The sequence below is a fragment of the Perkinsus marinus genome, assembly GCF_000006405.1.
Source record: "Perkinsus marinus ATCC 50983 genomic scaffold scf_1104296929318, whole genome shotgun sequence".
Classification (NCBI taxonomy): Eukaryota; Perkinsozoa; order Perkinsida; family Perkinsidae; genus Perkinsus; species Perkinsus marinus.
Genome location: NW_003216498.1, coordinates 928,168 through 950,217, shown reverse-complemented (window position 1 = coordinate 950,217; position 22,050 = coordinate 928,168). Strand labels below are relative to the sequence as shown.

The 22,050-nt window shown below is 50.8% G+C and overlaps 11 protein-coding genes across 11 annotated transcripts in view; 10 read left to right on the top strand and 1 right to left on the bottom strand.

The window, feature by feature from the left end:
• The window catches only part of Pmar_PMAR012628 (conserved hypothetical protein), a gene marked incomplete at both ends in the record, with an annotated part of 2,197 nt that extends 452 nt beyond the window's left edge, over positions 1-1,745 (top strand). The window contains 11 exons of the mRNA XM_002787804.1: positions 79-188; positions 247-321; positions 351-481; positions 527-614; positions 658-732; positions 784-840; positions 1,028-1,207; positions 1,250-1,384; positions 1,430-1,495; positions 1,540-1,629; positions 1,668-1,745. Of these exons, the coding sequence (XP_002787850.1) occupies positions 79-188; positions 247-321; positions 351-481; positions 527-614; positions 658-732; positions 784-840; positions 1,028-1,207; positions 1,250-1,384; positions 1,430-1,495; positions 1,540-1,629; positions 1,668-1,745 (1,085 nt within the window). The remainder of the gene's footprint in view (positions 1-78; positions 189-246; positions 322-350; positions 482-526; positions 615-657; positions 733-783; positions 841-1,027; positions 1,208-1,249; positions 1,385-1,429; positions 1,496-1,539; positions 1,630-1,667) is intronic.
• A 113-nt stretch (positions 1,746-1,858) lies between these two features.
• Pmar_PMAR012627 (hypothetical protein) lies at positions 1,859-2,484 on the top strand (the record flags this gene model as incomplete). The annotated part of the gene is made up of 5 exons (XM_002787803.1): positions 1,859-1,947; positions 1,980-2,091; positions 2,136-2,210; positions 2,313-2,396; positions 2,443-2,484. The coding sequence occupies 5 exons, from the start codon at positions 1,859-1,861 to the stop codon at positions 2,482-2,484; spliced, it is 402 nt and encodes a 133-aa protein (XP_002787849.1).
• A 294-nt stretch (positions 2,485-2,778) lies between these two features.
• On the top strand, positions 2,779-4,137 carry Pmar_PMAR012626 (hypothetical protein; the record flags this gene model as incomplete). The annotated part of the gene is made up of 4 exons (XM_002787802.1): positions 2,779-2,879; positions 3,304-3,430; positions 3,557-3,620; positions 3,995-4,137. 4 exons carry the CDS (start codon positions 2,779-2,781, stop codon positions 4,135-4,137), a joined length of 435 nt encoding a protein of 144 aa, XP_002787848.1.
• Positions 4,138-5,095: 958 nt separating this feature from the next.
• Positions 5,096-6,782, top strand: Pmar_PMAR012625 (conserved hypothetical protein; the record flags this gene model as incomplete). Its single annotated transcript, XM_002787801.1, has 11 exons — positions 5,096-5,189; positions 5,234-5,356; positions 5,414-5,499; positions 5,549-5,626; positions 5,698-5,799; positions 5,845-5,954; positions 6,005-6,153; positions 6,196-6,356; positions 6,406-6,475; positions 6,522-6,625; positions 6,672-6,782. The coding sequence occupies 11 exons, from the start codon at positions 5,096-5,098 to the stop codon at positions 6,780-6,782; spliced, it is 1,188 nt and encodes a 395-aa protein (XP_002787847.1).
• A 285-nt stretch (positions 6,783-7,067) lies between these two features.
• Positions 7,068-7,859, top strand: Pmar_PMAR012624 (hypothetical protein; the record flags this gene model as incomplete). The annotated part of the gene is made up of 5 exons (XM_002787800.1): positions 7,068-7,126; positions 7,183-7,282; positions 7,477-7,590; positions 7,638-7,697; positions 7,749-7,859. The coding sequence occupies 5 exons, from the start codon at positions 7,068-7,070 to the stop codon at positions 7,857-7,859; spliced, it is 444 nt and encodes a 147-aa protein (XP_002787846.1).
• Positions 7,860-9,692: 1,833 nt separating this feature from the next.
• On the top strand, positions 9,693-9,908 carry Pmar_PMAR012623 (hypothetical protein; the record flags this gene model as incomplete). The annotated part of the gene is made up of 2 exons (XM_002787799.1): positions 9,693-9,798; positions 9,841-9,908. 2 exons carry the CDS (start codon positions 9,693-9,695, stop codon positions 9,906-9,908), a joined length of 174 nt encoding a protein of 57 aa, XP_002787845.1.
• Positions 9,909-10,116: 208 nt separating this feature from the next.
• Pmar_PMAR012622 (hypothetical protein) lies at positions 10,117-12,610 on the top strand (the record flags this gene model as incomplete). The annotated part of the gene is made up of 12 exons (XM_002787798.1): positions 10,117-10,169; positions 10,222-10,285; positions 10,377-10,462; positions 10,501-10,606; positions 10,683-10,752; positions 10,788-10,874; positions 10,926-11,055; positions 11,116-11,242; positions 11,285-11,404; positions 11,877-12,039; positions 12,202-12,301; positions 12,349-12,610. The coding sequence occupies 12 exons, from the start codon at positions 10,117-10,119 to the stop codon at positions 12,608-12,610; spliced, it is 1,368 nt and encodes a 455-aa protein (XP_002787844.1).
• A 1,427-nt stretch (positions 12,611-14,037) lies between these two features.
• On the bottom strand, positions 14,038-14,958 carry Pmar_PMAR012621 (centaurin/arf, putative; the record flags this gene model as incomplete). The annotated part of the gene is made up of 4 exons (XM_002787797.1): positions 14,038-14,382; positions 14,434-14,596; positions 14,647-14,785; positions 14,829-14,958. 4 exons carry the CDS (start codon positions 14,956-14,958, stop codon positions 14,038-14,040), a joined length of 777 nt encoding a protein of 258 aa, XP_002787843.1.
• Positions 14,959-16,479: 1,521 nt separating this feature from the next.
• Pmar_PMAR012620 (fk506 binding protein, putative) lies at positions 16,480-19,345 on the top strand (the record flags this gene model as incomplete). The annotated part of the gene is made up of 15 exons (XM_002787796.1): positions 16,480-16,584; positions 16,628-16,696; positions 16,741-16,826; positions 16,873-16,956; positions 17,069-17,176; positions 17,220-17,296; positions 17,344-17,513; positions 17,584-17,760; positions 17,827-17,973; positions 18,268-18,423; positions 18,463-18,543; positions 18,591-18,695; positions 18,741-18,933; positions 19,066-19,184; positions 19,232-19,345. The coding sequence occupies 15 exons, from the start codon at positions 16,480-16,482 to the stop codon at positions 19,343-19,345; spliced, it is 1,791 nt and encodes a 596-aa protein (XP_002787842.1).
• Positions 19,346-19,523: 178 nt separating this feature from the next.
• On the top strand, positions 19,524-20,549 carry Pmar_PMAR012619 (hypothetical protein; the record flags this gene model as incomplete). Its single annotated transcript, XM_002787795.1, has 7 exons — positions 19,524-19,598; positions 19,647-19,792; positions 19,833-19,925; positions 19,975-20,049; positions 20,097-20,268; positions 20,311-20,375; positions 20,420-20,549. 7 exons carry the CDS (start codon positions 19,524-19,526, stop codon positions 20,547-20,549), a joined length of 756 nt encoding a protein of 251 aa, XP_002787841.1.
• Positions 20,550-20,794: 245 nt separating this feature from the next.
• Pmar_PMAR012618 (conserved hypothetical protein) lies at positions 20,795-21,999 on the top strand (the record flags this gene model as incomplete). Its single annotated transcript, XM_002787794.1, has 8 exons — positions 20,795-20,853; positions 20,899-21,016; positions 21,065-21,169; positions 21,214-21,345; positions 21,409-21,489; positions 21,537-21,656; positions 21,702-21,784; positions 21,996-21,999. The coding sequence occupies 8 exons, from the start codon at positions 20,795-20,797 to the stop codon at positions 21,997-21,999; spliced, it is 702 nt and encodes a 233-aa protein (XP_002787840.1).
• Positions 22,000-22,050: the final 51 nt, after the last annotated feature.

Genomic DNA, 22,050 nt, shown 5'->3' with positions numbered 1-22,050 from the left:
GCAGTCTTTCCTCTCCGGGACAGGGACGAGTCTTGATATCGCTCACTATAGGAGGTCGAGCTGGCTCTCTTCTCTCAGGTTATCACAGAGTACAAGCGGCCGAAGACCACTATGCTGCTGAGATGAGGGCTGCCTCGGACATCCAACGGATATTTCGCGGGGCCCTCTGCCGCTTCCGATACGAAAGGGTAATAGTAGACGTGAATGGGGAGCTCTTCCGGGTGCGTTGGGTGGAGTTGTAGTTAGGTTCGACGAGCTATTGAGTTGATCCAACGTGTCTATCGCGGCTTTGTGACGAGATGTGAAGTGCAGGCGCTGAGGGTAGTATTCAACTGCATTGTTGGGGGCAGTGGGCTGAGCAGGCTCGGAGGCTCAAGGATCAACAGTTGGCTTTCTTCAACGCTCAAGCCGAGTCGATACAACGCGTGTTCAAAGGCTTCTGGTCGAGGCGGTACCTGCACGACTTCTATGCAATGAAGAGGTTAGCAGCCTTGTGCGCCCTAGGGTTAGGGGGAAGAATCTTTAGATATCTTTTGGAGGTTGTGGAACGGGGAGAGCGCTCGCGTACATATCTACAAGAGGTAGCGGATGCTCATCTGAAAGAACAGCTAGAGGTACTCGCGCACACCCCTGAGTAGTATAGTTACTGTCATGCAGGAATCGGCGCGAGCTCAGGAGCTGGCAATTCAGAAGACTCTTTCGGAATGTGGTCACCTAGTGTCTACTATATCCGTATTTCTATTCATAATAGAGCTTCGAACTGATTGTTGGGAATCTCTTCAGTGCCCTGGAGTCTACAACTCTCCCTATGCGAAGTCCCAACCACATGTGTTAGGGGAGGTAGGAGAGCTACCTGCTACTACTGCGAGTACTATTGCTCCTCCAGCCGGTCGAAGCACAGATTAGAAAGTACGCCAAGTTCAAGGTAGTGAAGAGTATACGAAGACCTAGGGCTTTCGAGAAGTCCGTATCGCGGCGGGCCAGAGTATGACGCCGTCCTCTCCACTGCTCCCATCGACGTCTTCAGGTCCAACCCAAGCAGGCCCCACAGGGCGACGTAACTCCAGACTCGGTAGGCTTCGTCGTGGCTAGAGAGGCTCTACCTTGCTATGGTATACAGGCATATGAAAAGTTCCTGCTTTCTACTGCTACAGCGAATGTAGGCCGCCAACAGGCCATCCAGGGGCCCTTTAAAACGAGTCGGCAGGTAGTAGGTCTCGTCTGCCGCCAAGAAAGGAGTTTTCCACAGATCGCATTGTTGAACTCTCGAGCTGCGACTAACTTCCGCTCGCTGACTAGCTCAGTGCGCTACGATAAAGTAGATAAGGAGGTTCGAATGCAAAAGAGAATAGCCAAGATGACCTACAAGGGGCCTGGGTTCAGGGTGAGGGCTCACCCTCGGGATCTCTGGTGCTTCACAATCGACTAGGTTATGAAAACGCACGTGTCACGTCCTGGCCCAACAGTGCAGGCGGATAGTCTTTATACTGCTCCGGTAGGGCGGCCGGGTCGGGTCGGGTGTTCACCTGGTGCCTGTAGGTGGAATTCCGTAGTGATTATACTGAACTCCCGAAGATACCTGGCAAGGTCCAGTTCTTAACTGCTGTGGAGTCCGGCAAGAGCTTCCAGGTGATAGTACTGGTCGGCTCCATTCAGGGCCCTCTCAGGATTATACTGCGGAGTTGGCGCAGCAAGAGGTTACCTCTGAGGTACCTAGGCTGCCTCCACTTACTCCTAAGGCATGACTCGAAATGTATAGTAATAAAGAGTGTCGACTTGAAGACTTTGGTGGTATTGCGTTGGTCAGCTCACAGTGCAACGTCAATTTCTATAGAGTTGAGCTGCCCCTTATCTTCTGATGTCCTCTGGGGCCAGCTCGGCCCATAGCGGGGAGAAGGGCCGCCATTCGACTCACCGCAATCGCCATCAGATTCGGGAGTGGAATAGGTGGGCATCCTGTGGGGTCAGGGTCCGTATAGGCAAGTGGCTGCCCGGGCTAATGCTGAACTGCGTAATGAGAAGTTAAGGACTCTGGATAAGGACGCCCTTAATAAGCTGGGTACTCTCCGAAATGCCAGCACGATACAAGCTGTAGGGGCACTAGGGTGCGTAGCTGCCCATCGACTCCATTGCAGACCCTAGCGGTAGACTATCAATTTAATGTGGATACACCTGTCCCGGACACCAGCCTCAAGATGGTACCGATGGAGGTAAGTGAAGGAGGAGTGGTATCGTAATGGCGTTGGCAATAGGGATATTTCTTTTCGAAGACCAGGGTATAGTTCATGGCCCAACGGCGGTCTCTCTGGCAGCACCCTGCGGGCCCTGGACCCCGTGTCGTTGATTGTAGACGAGGCTGCCAGGCTGGGCTTCATCGATCTCATCGACCCTACTATGTAGGCTTAGGAGTAGCGGCGTCAACCCGGAGCTTGTCGTGGTCAGGTAGGCTGGGTGCAAGCTGTTATCGGGCTCGGACCGGGCTAAGCTGGACCCGGAAGACGTCGCTCTTTTGTCATCGAAACCACCGGAGGACACTTCCATTGACGTGCTCATCGCGAACACTGCGGGTAGAAGTAGTGATAATCTTTGCACGCATGCGCAAGACTCGTCAGAACTATCAAGGGTCGACGTGACCGCTGGAAAGGCGACCGAGGTTGAAGTCGTTCAGTCCCAGGAAACGAGCTGAGTGAGTCGTCTCCCTCTACTATCATCACTCACTTATCAGTGCCGTGTACACTGCCCATTTTTAAGGCGGCATAAGAATCTTATGATAAGATCATGGCTAATGACATCTTCCTGAACACTGGCAACAGAGTTGTGGAGGAACTGAAGTGTGGAGTCTCTGTCCATCACCACGACCGCCAGAGGAAGAGTCAGAAGTGGACACAGAGGAAGGGATGGAGTTACCGCTGATGACTCAGGATGCTGTACCAGCTATGATGGCTGTTGGTCGAATATGGGTGTGATCGATGTGGATGGCTTCAATCGCTTCTTATAGGTACCCTATTCAATGGGGGGCTCCCCCAGGGGGAGTACTTGCCGATATGTTTGCCAAACGTATAGTGCATACAATACTCTTCGATCCTGCCCTGCTCTCAGGGGCGGGATACAGTTGTGACTTTTCTTGAGGTAGCAAGTGTTGTGTTGTTGCAGTGGAGAAGGATGACAAATGGATATAGCCACCGTCTCGACCGACTGGTTCATCGCCGACGAAAAGCAGACAATTACAACAGTTGTTGTTCATCATTACTTTTGATAGGCGTCTTGATAGTTGGAAGTTCACTGATAAAGATGTCCATTTAGGATCTCTTGGGGCTCTGGAATGTCGAGTCCTGGAGATGAAGCTCGTGTACTCCGCATCGTGTGGTCTAGATTGCTCCTCCACCTCGTTGTGACGACTAAGTTGATAACGCAACAGAGAGCTTATCAAGTAGCTAGCCTATGTAGCCATGCCGCCGACGACACTGGACTACTTTAAACCGACATACACACGAGCTCGATCTCGGAATTTAATCACTATTGGAGATGCCCCCCAACAGTAGCGATGTCAATTCAGGCACCATCACGAGCTTGCGGATGCAACGGTCAACGAATATTGTTGAAGTCAGGCATAGCTGAGAGTAGTGGGACCTTCCAAGGCTGTTACCGAGATGATCATTATGCATGAAGTCTTAGCTTTGTTGCTTACCAACCTCCTGCACGTGGTTGATGGCATCGCAGAATCGAGTGAATAGGGCTTAGTATCGGCATTCCTCTGCATATGATATGGTCTTCTTCATTCACTACAACTAGGAAGTTCTTCTGATCGTTGACAATTAGGGTAGGCCCATACCAGGTGACAGTAAGAGAGTGTACTCAGGCTTTTGGAAGAGTGAGTGATCTTCACGCTTTGCTGCTACTATAACTCTCCCTGGCTTCTCATAATAGCTACTACACCCAACAAGTGGATAGTAAATACCAGCCAGGCCTCCACCCAAGGCTTGTACTGCCTCAGTTAAGATTCTCTCGACCTCTCTGTTTAGTACAAGAAGATGGAAGTCTGAGTCCACGCACACTGCGACCCGTCCTTGCTCTAGTAAAGATGACGTATTCTCGAGAAGGGTCAATTGGAGTATCGAGGAGCTCAGTGTAGTCTAGATCAGTAGGGTACTTGGCATCAGCAACGTTACCACCACAGCGTTGGTCGATGACGGGTAGAATAGCTCTCAGAAGGCCTCGCAGCAGACACCATCATGAACTACCATGCCGACTATCTTCTCATAAGCTGCCACCTGTTGTCCATCCCGGCTTTGATGCACGTTGCGAGACCAACTCCAATTGTCTCCGAGTTTGATAAGCCTTCATGTCGGTCATGGGTCATGGCCCATGTCAGGTGGGCAGTTTTATTATCCTTCGACGGGATGATGGTGTTGTTCTTAGCAGTCTCGCGATGAAAGTGCGCTGGCCATAATAATCGATATTTCGGAGTAGAAACAGTCTGAAAAATCCGCTGATCAGAGGGAAGGGGCATGGATACTGATGATCAAGTCGAAAACCCCGCATGACTAGTCCGTACACAGTCTAAGCTCGTTTACGCTCTAATTAGTACATCATCAGCAGTGTTGTGTTTACTCTAGGAAGGATTTTCCCAACCCAAATTGTTGCTGCTGTTTCCGAAGCATACGGCGGCTTAATCAGACTAGGAACACTATACGGTCTGACGGTGTTACTAACAATTTTACTATTACAACGACCAGGACGGACATGACGACATGTTGCCTTAGAAGTTTTTCATTGTAATGGCTGCTAGTAGCGTCCCCGGAGTGGTGTCTGTTTCCGGGATACCAGATGGTAACGCTTCGAACGCTGCTGCAGGCGGCGCTCCGGGTAACGAGGGGGCTGGGGACTGCATATACATAGATTTTGACATCTTGGGGGATGATCAGACAGATTCAAAGGAGTAAGCGTCGATTACTCCGACCAACCGGAGGTGATTACTCTTATGTAGATTGCTAGAGGCACTGAAGGAGCAGCTGACGAGACCTGATGCTCCAATTCGTAGTAAATCTACATCGATGGACTCATCGGGCGACTGGCCTTCATCACAGATAACGGCATGTTCGGTATATTTGCTGACAAGGCTCAGCTCGAGGACCTGCCAGCAGGCTCTTCCAAGACACCTGTAGTGGAGCCTCAGGGTGGTGATAACGGTACTAGAGGGGACTGGGCAGTCGAGAGCATATCACCGTGGTAGAGAACGTGGGTGGCGAGTCGTCGGCTGCGGAGCAGTTGGCAGTAGAGCGGCATCTGGCAGCTATCGAACTCAGTGATGCTAAGGCTGAGATTGAGGAACTCAAAAAGCAGTTGTCTGACTCGGGTAAAGCGAAGCGGATTTCAATCCAACCCTGACCGTATCGCGCGCACCCCATCTCAGTGGCGGCACATCAGTCGTCTCTAAGCCAGTTATCAGACGCTAGGAACCAACTAGATGAGACCATGAGTCAAGTAGCTAAGCTTGAGGTAGTCCCTGCATCGTTGGCTTTGATCTTTACGGTGGTATTCATGTTAGGGACAAGTGAACAGTCTGAAGAGCCAGAACAAGGGGTTGACGACGGACTTGAGTAATGCAAAGGACATGTGGATGAAAGTGATAAGACGGGAAAGGGTCTGAGGTTCTTCGCCGGGGGTGTCTGTATGGGTCGACTTGGTTCCTATCAGGAGTCCACCCGTGCCTCGAAGCTCCAGGATGAGCTTAACACGAGGGATGACCAGATAGCTGAGGACTCGCGGAGGTTAGCGGAGATGGCGGCGACCAATGAGGTAACTCCAACAGGTATGATCGTCCGCCTGTGGAGTAGTTGTCAGGCATTGCAACGGGAGAATGCTCAGTTGAAGAAGCTCTTTGAGGGCTCTGAGCAGGAGGTAGCGGCAAGGGCTAGGGCTGCTGATAACAACTTTGGACGCATGAATGAGAGGTTATAACGGGAGGAAAGGGAAGGGGTTGGGAGGGCATAGTCCTCGGCAGTTACTTCGGTGATGCCCGAGTACCACCAACGTCATCAAGGACACCAGCAGCTATGGCGTCCAGTTTGGAGGATATGGTCGCTCCACAAACTGATGGGTTTATAAGACCTCTCACCACAGCTACTACTGCCTTTACATCGGCACCATTGGGTACTCCGACTACCTCTTGGGCTCTCTATTGTGGCTATCTAGGTACGGCTGGCTCTCCAATGAAGACGACCAACTTGGGGTCAGCAGGTGTTAGTGGTGGCGCCCTCCTGCCACACAACGTTGGGACGCCAGCCACTGTGGAACGGTTCCGAGCACTTATAGGCGCTCAGGAGGGAGTACTATATGAAGATGAGATACTTCAAGTGCTGGGTCTAGTACTGTGACCTCGAGATGATGTGGTCTCCTCTTTAGATCGGTCTTCAATCATCCTACACCTGCGGCATGGGAGAAGGTCAGGTTAGTATATACTTCGGCAATAAGAGTAGTGCAGGGGTAAATGTATCGATCGTCGTAGGCGAGTATGTTAGGCTCGGGAGCTCTCGACGGCTTTACCGTTGAGTTGATATCGGGCGACGATATAACCCTAACGCCGACAGAGGCGGTCCCCACAGCTATCAGGGCTAAGCAGCAGGTGAGCTTAGGTGGTCATGGGAGTGTTGTAATAGTAGTACTGGCAGATACGGTTGACAGTGAAGGCAGTGTGTACTAAGCCGACTCAGCAGATCCCGATGATGAGTGTACTATGGGGCGGAGCAGTGTTGGAATATATCTCTGGTTCCCTCAACTAAATTAAGGAGTTTCCTCACCAACTATAGGATTTTACGTACGAATTCGGGTAGAAATATACAAGAATCAGCGGCGATTTCCCAGAATTTCAACCGAGTTTTCATATCGCCACCAACACATGTGGTTGACCATGTGCATATTTCCCTAGGGAGTGATAGTGAATTTGCTAGGGCTACTGTCATCACTACATCGACTATGGCGATCTATTCTTCCAGATGCGATTCCTATTGTTCGATAATACGCCTCGAACACTGTCATTGCGGCTTCCCATTCTCCTGTCGAAATTCATGGCCCCCGTGGACATACCAAATGCTGGTGATTTCTTCAGCATGTGGCGACATCATATGTAGGGCCCTCTCCTCTTCCTCCTCGTTACCTCCTCTAATGCCCTTATGGTATCAGATACCATTTATCTGAGCAGTCCGCTGTAGTGAGTATAACAACCTCGTACGACTGCCGGGACAGTCTTTTAGCGCTCGCCCGAGCAGCGACTTTGGGAGGGGTAGTACGGGCAGTTTACACTGGCGTTTAGTATTGGAGTATATGTACGCTTTCCTCAGTTTAGTCTAGGAGTTTATTCACTAATCATAGGAGTTAAAAAACAAATCCGGGTAGAAGTATACAGAACCCTATGAGAATTTCCCCAGAGTCTTTACGAACAGATGCGCAATATTTTCCCACAGTGGTTTCGAGTAGGTTCTCAAGCTTCACTCACAGCTCGATTCCAACCCTAATAATCTTGTTTTATGCGGTAAGTTCCCGGCAGACAGCCCAGAAGGAATACAGTGTTTTACTCTTCCTAATGCTACGGTAGCAACTATGGTGGATTTACACTTTTCTCAACTAGTGCCCCTCAGGTACTCGTCCGGATTGAAGTCGGTACGGGTCCTCAGCATGCAGGGAAAGCCAGAGTTGCGGTAGTGTCATCTCATCTATAAGTTGTTTATAATTCATGTCTAACTCGCCAGGTGCGGTCCTCAGAGCCTCTAGTAGCATTGGCGGTCCGAGATGATCTTCTACTGGCCTTCGCCGAGCTTCCAGTGGATGAGGAACCTCACGACCCCAACTTTGCCGCGTGATGACCTCATCGCCCAACTTTTCACTCACTGACTAATATTGCTATCACTCGCTTTGCGCATCTATAATAATCTCTGGTGCATTGGGCGAGCTTCCTCCTTTCCACTGAGATTGCGTTGGCGTGCTGTATTTGAACTGGTCCTATTGCTCTGTTGCCTGCACAGCTTATGATGTCAATAGAATGTCGTCCAAGGAAGCCTCTGCTGGAGCTTTACGGGGTCAGTGGTCAGAGTCCCTGACTCAGGAGAAGGAAATTAGTGCCGATCTCGGCCGATGACTACCTACGTATCAACGACTCTCTCTCACCGATGTGTGCGATATGAGATGTCAGTACTGCACGCCTGATTCTGTATAGTGTATACAGCTAGAGAAGGAGCCTCCTTCAAGGAGGGCAGCCTTGGGGGTTCAAGGAGGGGTTATGGGCAGGAACGCCAAGCTTGACAATGCATCTACAGCGTGGAGACCTGGACATACAGTGCGAAGTTCGCACTGTGAACCGAACCGTTATGCAAATTGGTTTTTTTGGTATAACTTTTTTAGATTTAGCATTTTACCATTTAGAACATGAAACTTGGGATATAGCATGATGGTAACAATTGAGAATAAACTTTGTCATATCATGACCGTTTCGTCAACCAATTCGATTATTTGGGCGAGCAAGATCTTCTTTGCCTGCGCAGCCGACCCAGACCGTTATGCAACTTAGTTATTACGTTTGAACATGAGTCGCGGCAAACAGCTATCCGACTCGGAACGTTCAGAGCTAGTAAAGACGCTCGCAGCAGGCAAGACAACACTCGAAATATCGAAGGCCTTGAAGCCACCGGACTATCAAGGAATACGTCGAAAATCCCACGAAGGTTCCCTTGGGCCCATCCGGACCCACGAAAAAGTCTGTAACCTCGCGAGAGGCAGGAGATCTTTGAGGGCGCTGGAGTTACCATGAAGCCCAAAACTTCGCGTAATAGGGTTATAAACCAGCTGGGAGGGGTGAAGAAGGCTATTGCCAAGCCTGTTTTGACGGCCCGGCACTAGAAGACAAGATATGAATGGGCCGAGAATAACACAAAGAGAGAATTCTCGTCCGTCCTGTTCACAGACGAGTGCAGGGCTTTCTTCGACGGGCCGGACGGGTGGGCTTCAGGCTGGATCCTCCGTGGCTCCCAAGTACCAGGCTGGTACTACCAGCTCGGAAGAAAAGGCAGCAAGGGGGTTGAGGTGTCATGCCAGCTGAGGAGCCTGTTGAGTTGGATATCTTTTATATGCAGTTTACACTGGGGCCAATTTTGGGTGGAATTTCTCTTCAAATCTGACATGATCTCCTCTAGCAAGGTCTTCTGGGAGCCGAAACACTCGCAGCCTTGCAGCACAGCCACGAGTTCGTCCTGCCTCTTGTCCTTAACCGCGCCAGCTCCAAACCTTTCCAAAGCCACTTGCCTCAAATCCTTAGGCTGTTAAGGGAGCCGCGAGGGGAGATCGTTCCGGCATCTACTGGAACACTTCCTGGGCCGCAAGGGTTGGAAAGAAATATAAGGTCTGAGTGAGAAGGCTGGTGAGGTTGCGGTGATGACGGTTCTAGGCATGCTCTCTTGCTGGGTTGGTTCACGGTCCAGGTGTTGTGATATGAGTTATTCTAGTGCACCGTATTGAATTGTCAATGATTGAACACCTACGTCATCGCACTGAAAACGATGTATTCTCATATGGCGCAAGCAATAGCCTAGCCGGTTCGACTGAAATAATCGCATAAAATTCACAGAGAAAATCTATAATTGCCGAGTCCTGCCAAGGGGGGGGGTGGAGGAGCGCCGTGTATATCATTTACTAGAGCTTCAATGTTAAGTGATCTTGGCGGAGCCCCCAACACGGACGGTGGAGTCGGCCTGAAAGATCCTGTCATACTAAGCGTAGACGATGACCCTGTGAATCAGATGATCATACGTGAGCACGGCACATTGTAAACCCATGATCCTACTATAGCAGACTCGCTTCTCTCCGCGGCCGGCTATAGAGTAGATGAGGCTATGGACGGCTTTGAGTGTCTCGAGTAATGAGGAATACTGAAAATACTCGAGTAATGATGAATACTGCCAGATATTTGGCGAACAACGACGCGCCCGACCTCATCCTTCTCGACGCGATGATGCCCGGTATGAGCGGGTGAGGCAGGTCGAGCTGGGGAATCTTGGGAGCCCCAAGGTTAGATACGAAGTAGCTCGAAAACTCCGGGAAGACTTTCCACCGCAGCTCCCCATTATAATGATCAGTGCCAAGTCCACTACGGAGGACGTCGTCAGAGGTCTCGGATTCACGTGAGAGCATTCACGCCGAATTTCAATGTGACCTTTTGCCCGTCTGTTGTAGTTGCAACGACTATCTCACAAAGCCGTTTGTGAAGGAAGAAGTCCTGGCCAGAATAGAAACTCAGGTAAACGTGCACCACGTTAGCGGCTGGGCCGAGGCGTGGACCGTTTTCCGACTGGAACTGAAGATTCCGGGAAGAATCGGAACCGTATCAGGTCAAGTTGAAGACCGAACGCGCTCAGAAGACTTCTCACGATGCGGCTGTCTTCAAGTTTCTCTTGGGCGATGGGCTTGCCGAGAAGTAGGGTCGTCTCTTACACACATCATGAAGCCTCCTAGGTATCTGGGGTGCATTGACGAGGCTGGGGTGTTGAGCCCACACAGAGTCGGCCTAGAGACTGCTGTTGATCTGTATGGCATCGCTACTGCTACTATGGGGGAGTGGGTATGGTGCCTTCAGCCGGGACCTGGGAGGGGCAAGCATCGTTATGATGAAGTCGACCCGACTGATTCGGACCCAGGAAGATCTAAAGGTCTTCTCTAATGCTTGCGTATGGGTCGTGTGCGATACGGCTAGGCACATGAGGCAGGGTAGATTCAATTTGAGAAGATGCTGCTACCGTCAGACGAGAGATCCCGAGGACGTCCTCAACTGGTCCACGCCAACCAGCATATGTGTGCTCTCTTCTCTGGCTGGCCTCAGCATGCCGTCGGTGAGTTTGCTGGGGAACTGATTTCGTCTGCAACATGGTGTATATCTCCAGACGCCCTCCGCTTCGCGGACGCCTATCTTGACGCGTTGAAGGCTGACTCGACTTTCGCTCGTGTTGAAGTCAAAATAGTCCTTCACAGTGTGTCGGAGTCTGATGAACCTCTGATCGCAGGGGCGGTCGGGTATAGGCTGCCGAGGTCCATACCATCATAATCATCGTAGCTCAATGACGTGGTTCGCAGGCCTGTCCTCATCGGCAACGCAGTGCGGTTGTGCAAGTACATTCTGGATGAGGTCCCTCCAGTAGCCTGTGGTGCCCACGGCTGCGTCCTTGTCACTGCTGCTTGTCTTGAGGCACACGGGGAAGAGGTAGGCAGCATGCTCGATCCGGACGGACGTGCTCATTCGCAGCAACCGCCACGAAGCCATCTGATCGACTATGGGGAGGTTATCAGAGTGAACAGCAATGAGGAGAAGCCGGTAGCGTATCTCCGCCGTGGCCGAGCTCGTCTTGCCAGCGGTCAGGTTCATGTATTTGGTGTTAGCAGCATGGCTGTGATCGATCGACCCCCCTCAAGTGGGTTCTACTCCCCGATATGGGAGACGGAATCTTCTCGTAGACCCCACCTCCTCCGTCCAGAACAGGCATGCGGAATGTGGAACACAACAGGCGCTTGTCTCTGATGGAGTGGGGATGGGGGCAGACGAGACGAGCATTAAATCCGCGCTGCAGCCTGAGAAGGCTGAGGAGTGCAATGCAACTACTAGGGGACGGAGGCTTGCCAGTCCGATTGGCCTAGAGGCAGCGCCCTCTCCTCATGGTGGAGGCATCGGGGAGGAAATTGCCGAGTCGAGACGGTGGGGGAAGCTGCTCATGAAATTCACGATGGGCAACTATTAGACTGTCCGACGAGCACGAGCTGAGAGATAGAGGCCCGACAGTCCCTAAGAGCAGCTTGCATAAAGTATGAAGAGTCTTTTCGACGCGCCATGGTCCGTACAGGTGATCAGTGAAAAGATGGATCTCTCTTTGGCCGAAGCCGTCGACTTGCTCAAATCCGAATTGGCTATAGCGACTGGTGGGTTCGAGAGGCTCAGCTCGAAAACTCCGGGCTCTCTCAGACGCTTCTCGCATCCGAGAGATCAAAGATATAGTGTTGGCCGAAGTGAGGATGCTGGCGCCATCGTTATGTCGTGTATAGTGACAGGGTCCTTCGATCATCCATCGGCTGGAGAGTGCTTCTCAACGACGGCAGGCCGAGGATGTCTCTTCAACCCACATCTGTTGAGATCAGCTTGGCCGGATATCAAAGAGTGGCGTTTTGCAGGCCCATCACGAAGCAGCAGCACCGACGATCCCCACGGTGGCACGTGTAAGCGGTATTGCGAAAATCGTGAGAAGCAGGAGAAAGAGAAGGCCTCGTTGAGGTATGCGTATAGTTTCAAGGTGCATCTTTGGACCTCTTGGGCTGCAGACGACAGGCTACGGATTTGGACACGGCAGCTGTAGATCGGAAGGCAGGGATTGGTCGAGTCAACTATCTCCCCGATGCCTCTCCCTGTCAGGAGAACGCCTTCATGAATAGAGACAATTGGCTGGAGACCGAAAGCTCGAGCTTTCAAGTAACTTGCTCCGAGGGGATGCCTGATACTCAAGGCTCAGATACTAAGGCTGGCATCACTGCGGAGAAGAAATGCCTCTTTACAGTGCTCTTTGAAGGACGCAATAGCCGATAAGGTACATGAGATAGCGGTTGATTGGGTGGGCGAGTGGTAAGGAATTAGGTATCGTGGGAGGAGCTCGAGCGGACGGTGTCAGAGGAATCGCCATCATGTGTGAGAGCACGGATTTCGACCAGCATTGTGAAAATCCTAAGACGTATTGAAGAAGTAGAGGCTGATATCAAACGGCTAGCGTCGTAAGAATGTTGATAATCTCGTAGACTATGGTAAGCAGAATAGGTACAGACTTGGCTGATTAACACAGCAACGCGAGATACCCCATGACGTGGTTGGTCTCAGAAGTCATGTACTGACTACATACTGTGCTGTATCTAGAATCACTCTTTTTTGTGTTATTCAGTAAAATTGATAACGGAAGGCCCTACCTAGTGGTGATTCTATTCATAGGTTTTCGTAGTGTGTGGCACTGCCACAGTGGCAGTAGGACTAGTCGAAGGAGCATATTCATGCACGCAACACGATAGGGATCGAATATGACATCCAAATTCGGATCACATCAATCGAACATGTCACACAACCACTTAGCACGTCTTGTGGCAAAGTCTTCATAGTAGCCCCCACCTGCCAGCAATTCTAGATCGGATTTTAAAAGAGTCGACAAGGACCTACGCGCTTTTGCCGCTCTTCTGTCAGTTATGTAATCGAGAGTAGGGCTCGGCAGAACTAACGTGGCCATCCGCGGTGCGGGTGGAAGGCTCGAACTGCGACCGTTCTGATACAGCGGGGGATTGGGGCCATTGCTTCGCCACGATGACAGGTCTGCTCGAGCGGAGCCACGAGCGCGGAACCATCCCTCTATTCCATTGCCAGTCGCTGTCTCTCTGTTGTACCCAAAGGCATGGAAGTGGCAGCGCAGGGCACCAGTGAGGGGTCTGTGTCGGCCACCCCCATGCGTGAATTGGGCTGCTTGCCCCGGCATAAATCGAACAGAAGAGCTCCTGATGGAGAATTAAGTTTATACCGCAGTACTGACTTGGTTTCGAAGTCCATGTACATCTCTGTCAAGGTGATCTAGGGTCATTTGGCGACCATACTCAGGAGTCTCCGAAAGCCCTATGATAGTTGAGGATGATACTATCCTGAGCACTTCCACAACGGGCTACAGGGCGTAATTGAGCTTTACTCGAATTGTCTTTATTGATAGAGCTTATCCCTTTGACCATCTAATCTCATCCACTGTGACTCTAAGCTACTTGTGTTCTAGTAGAGTTCTACAGCCGTAGAAGAGCTGTAGAACAGTTCTACAGCCATATCCACTACAATGGGATAATGTCTATTATTGACAACAAAATTCTCAAGAAGTTCGCAATAAAATTGAAATGTTAACAGGGAATATATAACGCTCACTGCTTGATGAATACAACAAAATACAATGTTTCCACGATGAAGTCAACTACGGCCCCGGCCTCTCCATAGGAATATTAAATGGTTACCCGACTGTGGTCATGACCACTCGAGACATCACTTATCCAGGAGCTTATGAAGAAGTTGTTCTGCCAGCCCTGTTGGGAGGGGGCAAGTTTAAGATACCGCGGGTCCAACTGGGCTACATCGACATGAGCCTGCTCCTTCCAGGACAAGCGAGAGGCCCCTTCGGACGTCGTCTCGCTCCACTCATACTTCTTCGATCGCTTCTTCTTTTTCGATACCTTCTCGGGCGTAGCAACATAGCCGTTTGCAGCAGCGATCGGTGTCGTTGTAAGGTTGACATTACTTGGCCCAGGGAGCCCAAGGGGACCGACGAGTTCCCCATCTGCGAACGCTACCTGCCAAAGTAACGGAGTGCATTCACAAGTAGAGACGAACTCCTGGCCTACGCATGGCTCCTTAGCAGAGTAGTCAGCGAATAGCTTGAGCTCATATTTATTTCGAATCCATCGCTCTAGATGCCGGGCCACGTCGGGATCCAATCTATCGCCACCCCCACTGTTGGGGAACATCTTCCCATCCGGCTTATGAATATGCGACGGCACGTTGTACCTTAGGATGGTATTGTGAAGTGGTCGAGGAGTGGTAGTAAAATCAAATACTCGTAATATTCATTCGCAACTTTATTTCCAACAGCATCGGCCAAGGCCACCCATTCAGGCTTCCATTCGTCTATTGTTGCTGACTGGACAAAAGTGATGTGAGTACCGATCCCACGGTGAACACCAGCACAGTTAGTGCCTGAGAAAATTAGTAGTGAGAAGAGCTTACAAGGGAGACCTACAGATGAAGACACCTAGATTCACTGAAGCCCACCGAGGGCTGGAGGCGTTGCAGTCGGCACACACAGAGTTCTCCGGCCTCGACAGGATCTGCTCCAGCTGAGGGTTCATCGGCACAGTAGGACTGCTCATTAACAAAAGTTATTACTAGGAATAAATGGACGTCCATCACAATGGACAAACACAACAGGCTGCTTTTTGTGAAAGAAATACTGATAGTAGTAGATAACAGAGGGACGGGGACGGATGCATTGATGAGGTATGGGGATATGATGCGAAGGGACTACCCCTGTATGGTAATGGCCTATCACAACCAACTCAATAAAGGGCTCATCCCCCGCAAACAGCCCGTCCCTCTAAGGTCGGGTGTAAGGACCTCTTCCAAGAGACATTAAGAGACCATCTCTGCAACCAAAGAAGGAGGCTGTGACTATACGGGTGGATGAGAATCCTACATGAAAAAAAGGCGCAGCAGAGTTACTGGAAGGACGGTATCACAACGAGGGACCAGACAGACTGTGTGAGAGGAGAAGCCACAGCACTAACATAAAAGAAGTGTTTATCGATGATGCTACGATATCAGCAATTACTGGGACACCGTAAGGGGACTGAGCAAAGGCCGTGGGTTCATCTTTAGATAGCACACGCACGCCTTTAAAGGCTCAAAGTTATGATCTCCATACGTATAGTGCAATAGGCGTATTATACATCTATTCTACTATGCGTTTATGGGAAGGTTTATGCTGGCTGATTTCGACTCGAGCATGGCCCGCCAAGTGATAGGCCCTTGGCAATGTCTCTATATCATCGCGAGTGCCTCCTCATCTAGCCCAACAGCAAAATACCATGCTCATAGGGCCTCAGATAGGACCCTTTGCCCTTGTGTGAGGACCTCCTTTAAGTGGGCAACCATTATTGGCTTTAGGCAAGCAACCAGACAGCAATAGATATCGAAGCCTATGGAGACGCCTAGCAGGCCGTAGGACTTGTGAACTCGAGGGTGCGTGAATGCAAGAATCTTGGCTGTGCGCAGGAGGATGGTCATCGAGTCAACCTTCAAACGACGATCTCAATAATAATAGGAAGTCCAACTGTAGCCGATGTCCATGATGAGCCCGAGGTGTGGTAGGGAATGAGCTGTTAGAGATAATTTGTTGAGTTTCGTATGAAATTCAAAACGTCCGACGGGCCAGGTAGTCTTCTGGTGGGTGCCTGATACCACCCGGGAAGAGCACATACTCTCATGGCATTCGAGGTCGATCCTGGTGCTCACTAGAGCCCCTAAGGATGCGGGTCCTGGCAATACCCTCAAGAGGAGACAAGAATACTTACTACCTTAATAAGGTGCAATAACAGCATAACCGGGCAGCCGAAGAGGTCATTGACCGTAACTATAGATAAGAAGAGAGTACAAGCCCACTACACAATGACGGCATCCACCCCCAGAAAATGCAATTGGATCAGTATATCAGCGTCATCTATCTTGTGACGAGGCCGGGATAAATTACCCATTTAGATCGCGAACGATTATGAATCGATAATCGTCCATGGATTTTTCGCACGTGTATAATCGTTTGTACGAGACTCGCACATTTTGATGGAAATACACCAGACCTTCGAAGTTTGGCAGTTTTGGAGCCTCTACTATCGACCATGTTTACTCCAGAAATGATGCAGGCCGCTCAAAACATGATGGCCAACATGTCTCCTGAGCAGATGGCCCAGATGACCGAGATGGCCAAGAACATGGACCCGAATGTAGATAGGGAGGGGAGAGGAGTCCTTCAGGGGTCTTATGTAGATGATGCGGAATATGATGGGAGGACAGGGCATGCCCCCTGGAGGGGTCTCTAGAGAACAGATGGATCAGGTAGGGATCAGTGATAGTGGGTGAGGTTACGTGGTAGTATGTAGGCAGCGGAACAAATGCGGAATATGTCACCAGAGGAGATGCGGAATGCCATGGGACAGGCACAGGCTCAGCAGTCTAATGCGATGCAGTAATACGGGGAAGTGGTGGGGTGGGGATAGGATGGGCTGTGGAAGGTACTACGTTAATGCCACGAACACTTTGAAGGCCGAGGGCAACGCGTTGGTCAAAGAGCAGAAGTACAGCGAGGCTTTAGAGAAGTAAGGCCTGTTAGGTGAATGGTTCGAGTACTTGTATGTCCCACGTTTGGTCTCGGGTTCAATTCCTGGTATCAACCATTTTAGCTGCCTCGTACCATCGTAACTGTTCCAGATACACTAGGGGTCTGGATAACGTGAAATCATACAGCACCCCCACCGTCTTGGCCCTGCAGAAGGCCCTTTGCTCTAATGCTGCCCTTTGCTGTTTGAAGCTGGAGAAGTAGCATCTGCCTTGTCAAGCCTTCTTTGCAATGAGCGCTTAGGTACGACGAATGCCGCGAGTACTGTGACCAAGTGTTGCAGCAGGACCCTAAGGCGGTGAAGGCTCTATACAGGCGAGGTACTGCATCCAGCGTCACTGCGCCACGAAATTCACATCCTCATCAGGGGTGGCCTATCGAGAACTGAAGGAGACCGATAAGGCTTACCTCGATCTATCGATAGCGGCTCGGTTGTCACCGAATGATGAGGTGTTAGTCTCCGACTTCGAAGCCTTCAAGGAGAGTCTCCCCGACGACTATGTAGTACCAACAGAGGAGGAGTCAGTCATCAATGAAGTAGGTATATGTGAGGGTATCACTGACATCAATTAGAAACTCTTGCGGTGTCGGATGGTTCCGTTCTTAGGAAGCAGTAAAGTCGTCTTCCTCGACATCGACGACCACTGCCTCGGCCTCTACCACTCCTTCGTCATCTTCTAATGCGTCTGCTGATCTCCAGCGAGAAGTCTCTGCTAAGCTTGCCTCGGACCCAGAGATGGTAATGAAGATGCAGAAAGTGATGAAGGACATGACGCCTGAGGAAGTAGTACGGTCATCAATGCTCGCGATCGGCCCATGGGACTCTTCCTTACCTGTTATTCATCTCTAGATGAACGAGCTGCGCAACGTGCAGCTTACTGGAAGCGCCCCTGCCAATTCTGCGGCAGCCCGTAAGTTCGCGGAAAAGCTTCGTAGTGAGGACCCTGAGTTCGTGGAAAGGATGAAGGACGTGGTGGGGTCCCTACCGCAGGAGCAGGTAGGAAGTCTGGGCTGGAGGTCCTAACATGAGGATTCCTGGGACATTGTTACTAGGGAAAGGGTATGTTACAGCGTATGCCTTCTCCTTATCTGTCTCAGCCAGTGTTGGAGTATATGTTCGCTTTCCTTAGCTGAGCTCGGGATTTTCCACGCTGATTATAGGAGTTTATATGCACAGTTGGGTGGCGGTGTTCGATAACCAATAAGAATTTCACAAAATTTCATCGAAATTTCTACATAGTCCCCGACACGTGTAGTTGACCATGTGCATATTTGTCCACACTGGTCTCAGATCGACCAGCTGAGGAAGACCGCGACCTCTGGCACTGCTCCTGCAACCACAGCAGCATCTAGCAGCTCTACGGCTCCCCGAATGCCTCCTACAGGGTCAGCGGGATTGGCCGAGGCCACTCGAATGATGAAGGAGAATCCTGACGTTATGAATCAAGTATGTTGTTGCAGTACTCGTCTTGAGCTACATACTCAGATGAGCGATATGATGGCTGGCATGTCCGATGAGCAGTTCGATAGTATGCTGAAGATGTCGGGGATGGGGGCCAGCAGTCAGGTGGGGTCTCTCGACGAGGTCGGCCTCTTGCATGGTGTTGGTGATAGGACGCTGCTGCCATGAGGGAAATGATGCGGAATAAGGATATGATGAAGGCCATGGGGGATATGATGAAGAATATGTCACCTGAGCAGATGAATGCCATGTCCCAGGTAATCTACTTCCACCCTTTGCTATCTACTAGTGATGTCCGTCAGGCTTCTGCCCAAACGACAGCACCAGCGAGCGATGCTGCAGGGGGTGAGGGCAGCACGGGGGAGGAGGTTCCTAAGATGCCGGACCACCCTGGGGATATATTTAAGGACCCCCGAATGTTGAAGTCGATGGAAGCTATGATTAGCTCGATGCCTGATGATGTTCTGGAGAACCTCATAGCCCAACAGGCTGCAGGTAGTATCCTATGTTACTCCTTGTGGGTCTGGTTGAGGCGTCTACCGTATGGGTAGTTTTATCACATAGTTGGAACTTCGCTCCGCTGCCGTTGAGCATATTCCCATTAGTAACGAAGGGCGTTCTTTCCAGGTTCCCAGGCTGCGGGTCCGGACGGCAAGGCGGCACTACCGAGATGGCTCAGTGGTCGGGTTATAAAGTTTTTCCTCAGGATTATCATGAAGTTTGCGCGTTTGGTCATATTCATTCGAGTGAGTCTCTGAAGGGGTGCATGCGTGCTGAATGTTTTTCTTTCCAGAACCTTTTTGCGGCCATGTTCTCGAGGAGAGGCAAATACATAATCGCCTTGTTGGTGTTGATCTTTGCTATCTACCAACAGTACTTCACTGCTGTAGAGGATGCCTCCGAGTGAAACATTATGACACCTTTTACTGCTTTATCCTGCTAATACTACTAATACCGTTGAAACTCATCATTGTACAGGTCTGACTGGTCATTGAGTTTTCATGTTTGCCTGGAAGCCCCGAGCAGTTGGGATTTCCTGATTTCCTTGATGTCCCTCGAAGTTGTTCAACTGTAGAGCACTTGCTATGTATAGTGAGGAAGCTGACGCCGCTCTCGCTGATGAGGAGATAGGCCTTATGATGAGGTCCACGGCTGGGAAGGTGACCATTGCCGAAGAAAGCCGCAAGTGTTGGTGTACTTGATGTTAGGGTGGGCCGTCGCCACGAAATAGGAGTCGGCAGGCATCGCCTAGGAAGGAGGTCAGCTCGAAAATCCCTCGTGGTAGCGTCGGTGGTGGTGGTGGTAGCGGTGATTCGGTGAAGGAGTGGTTTGGAAAGCTTCGTGTTGACTTTGGGTAGGTCAGGAGGGTGAACTGTATATTATGATGGCCTCAGGGATAAGATACTAGTGTGGATATGTGTATCCCAACACCTTACCAAAGGCTTGGTCCTATACTACATGCTCAGTACTATGGACTACCTCCTACGGTAGGTTCAATGCATGTGTGCTGTTACCACTACTGTCACTGCCCTTTAGGTCCTATCGAGTAAGCGGACCACAGCTGCAAATTCTCTCTGGTGTGGTATTCATGCCTTGGGTTATGAAGCCTGTGTGAGGCGGCAATTGTCCGTTGGCCCTTGGTATCATCTCCCTCTTAGTTTCGGTGTCCTCTCGGACATGTGTCCTGTCCTTGGCTACCATAAGCAGCCGTATATCCTTCTATCGGCCGTACTGGGGATTGGGGCCTTCCTTCTCCTATGTGCCAACCCGGTCACGGATGCGAGTGGGGAGTACCTTCCTCTACTCGAAAGGAGGCTGTCTCTATCATCAGTACGGTCACTATGAGGAGCACTACTGAGATGGTCCTCGTAGGTTGTGTTTGCTATGTTCACTTGTACGGTCTTTGTCACTGTCCAGAACCTACTGACAGAAGCGAGGTTGGTGTGGTATGCAGGGAGGCCTATGATACTACTATGCTCAGATACTCGGACCTAATGCGAAATCAGTCTGATGGTGGCAGCTCCCCCAGGCTGATAACGTTCGTGTTGCTCGGTAAGAACACCTTTGAAGTCATTGCTGCTGCTACTGTGGGGACCATCATCACCAAGTGAGCCCTTCGACTGACAGGCTACTGTGTACAGTGATGTAGGTATGGTCCTCATGCACCCTTCTTCCCCTGCCTGCTTCCTGCAGCATTATTCATACCACTCGTCTTGTTCAATTTTCTGGGCGAGCGAAAAGTTGGTAGGCAGCCGTGAAATTACCTCTATCGTGTGGAGGAGGCCTTTCTATAGGGAGGGAGGAGGTTTCTGAGAGCTACGCTGCGCTGAGGCGACAGGGTTACTCAGAGTTAGTCATGCTTGCCTGCATCATGCTGGCTTGCACTACTGTTATCAACGGTATAGGCTTCCAGGAGTAGGTTGTTTTCTGTCGGGTCCATGGACCTCATCTTGGGCTCAGGGGCCACGTCCGGACGGCTGCTTACACTGGGTGCCTCTTGACGGTGGTATTGGTGGTCCTTTTTGGGGTAGTTCTGACACCAGTTATCGCCAAGTTCACGGTCTTCTCTATAGTTCAAGTCAGTGGGCCTACACTGTGCTGGCCTCGTGACTGGTGTTGATTTCAGGCCTCGTTGGCCGTGTCCATAGAGGGTGGGGCGTTCTACTTCTTCACCGATACTCCCGAGCAGTTCCCTGGCGGTCCCAACTTTACCCCAATCTACTACACTACTGTAGGGAGAGCTGCTGTGGCTTGTTGTAGCGCTGGCCTTGATAGGTCCTTGGAGTTGTCTCGAATGCTTTCTCGATTTTCGGTGTCCTTATCTACTGGCAGTATATGCGTGAATGGACCTTCAGGAACCTCCTCATTCTGGCCAACGCCCTCCATGTCACTGTGGCCTTGTTGCAGGTGAACACCTTTGGGCGCGCGCTATTTCTTCCCATTATTTGACTAATCTGCTTTTTTCTACAGACTTTCGTATTCCTTCGATGGAACCTCGCCATAGGGATATCGGACAAGGTGTTCGTCCTGGGAGGTACCTCAATGCTTGAGGTAGGCTGTACCTCGTCTCCCCTTGTTCTTCCATAGGGGCCCCTTAGGTCACCCGACAGTGGATGTGGATGCCTACGCTCATCCTCACTTCGAAACTCTGCCCCCAAGGCATGGAGTCTACCATGTTCGCCCTCCTAGCAGGCTGTGCTAGTGCTGGCCATACTATGGTATAGTGCTGGCTTATGTAGAATGGTATCAGTGGAGCTTATCAGGCTAAGTACATCGGGGCGTTCGTCTTGCACGAGCTTAATGTTCGCCCAGTAGGAGCGGTCAACGAAGAGCATCAGTTCAGCAAGTGAGCGGTTTGTCGATAATCCTCAGTTGTTTATGGCCTTTCTCTAGTCTGTGGAAGGCGGCTGTGCTATCAGCGTCTTGTCCGTTATTCACGCTGTTCTTACTTCCATGGTGTATACCCAACGCCCGACAGACATCCCAACTTTCTGCTACAACTGACGACAGCGTGGTAAGGACGATTGCACTGGGGCGTACTATGGGCCTTGTGGTAGGTGAAAGGCTCTCTGTGGCGACGATTACGAGGGTATAGGGACCAAGTTGAGACTA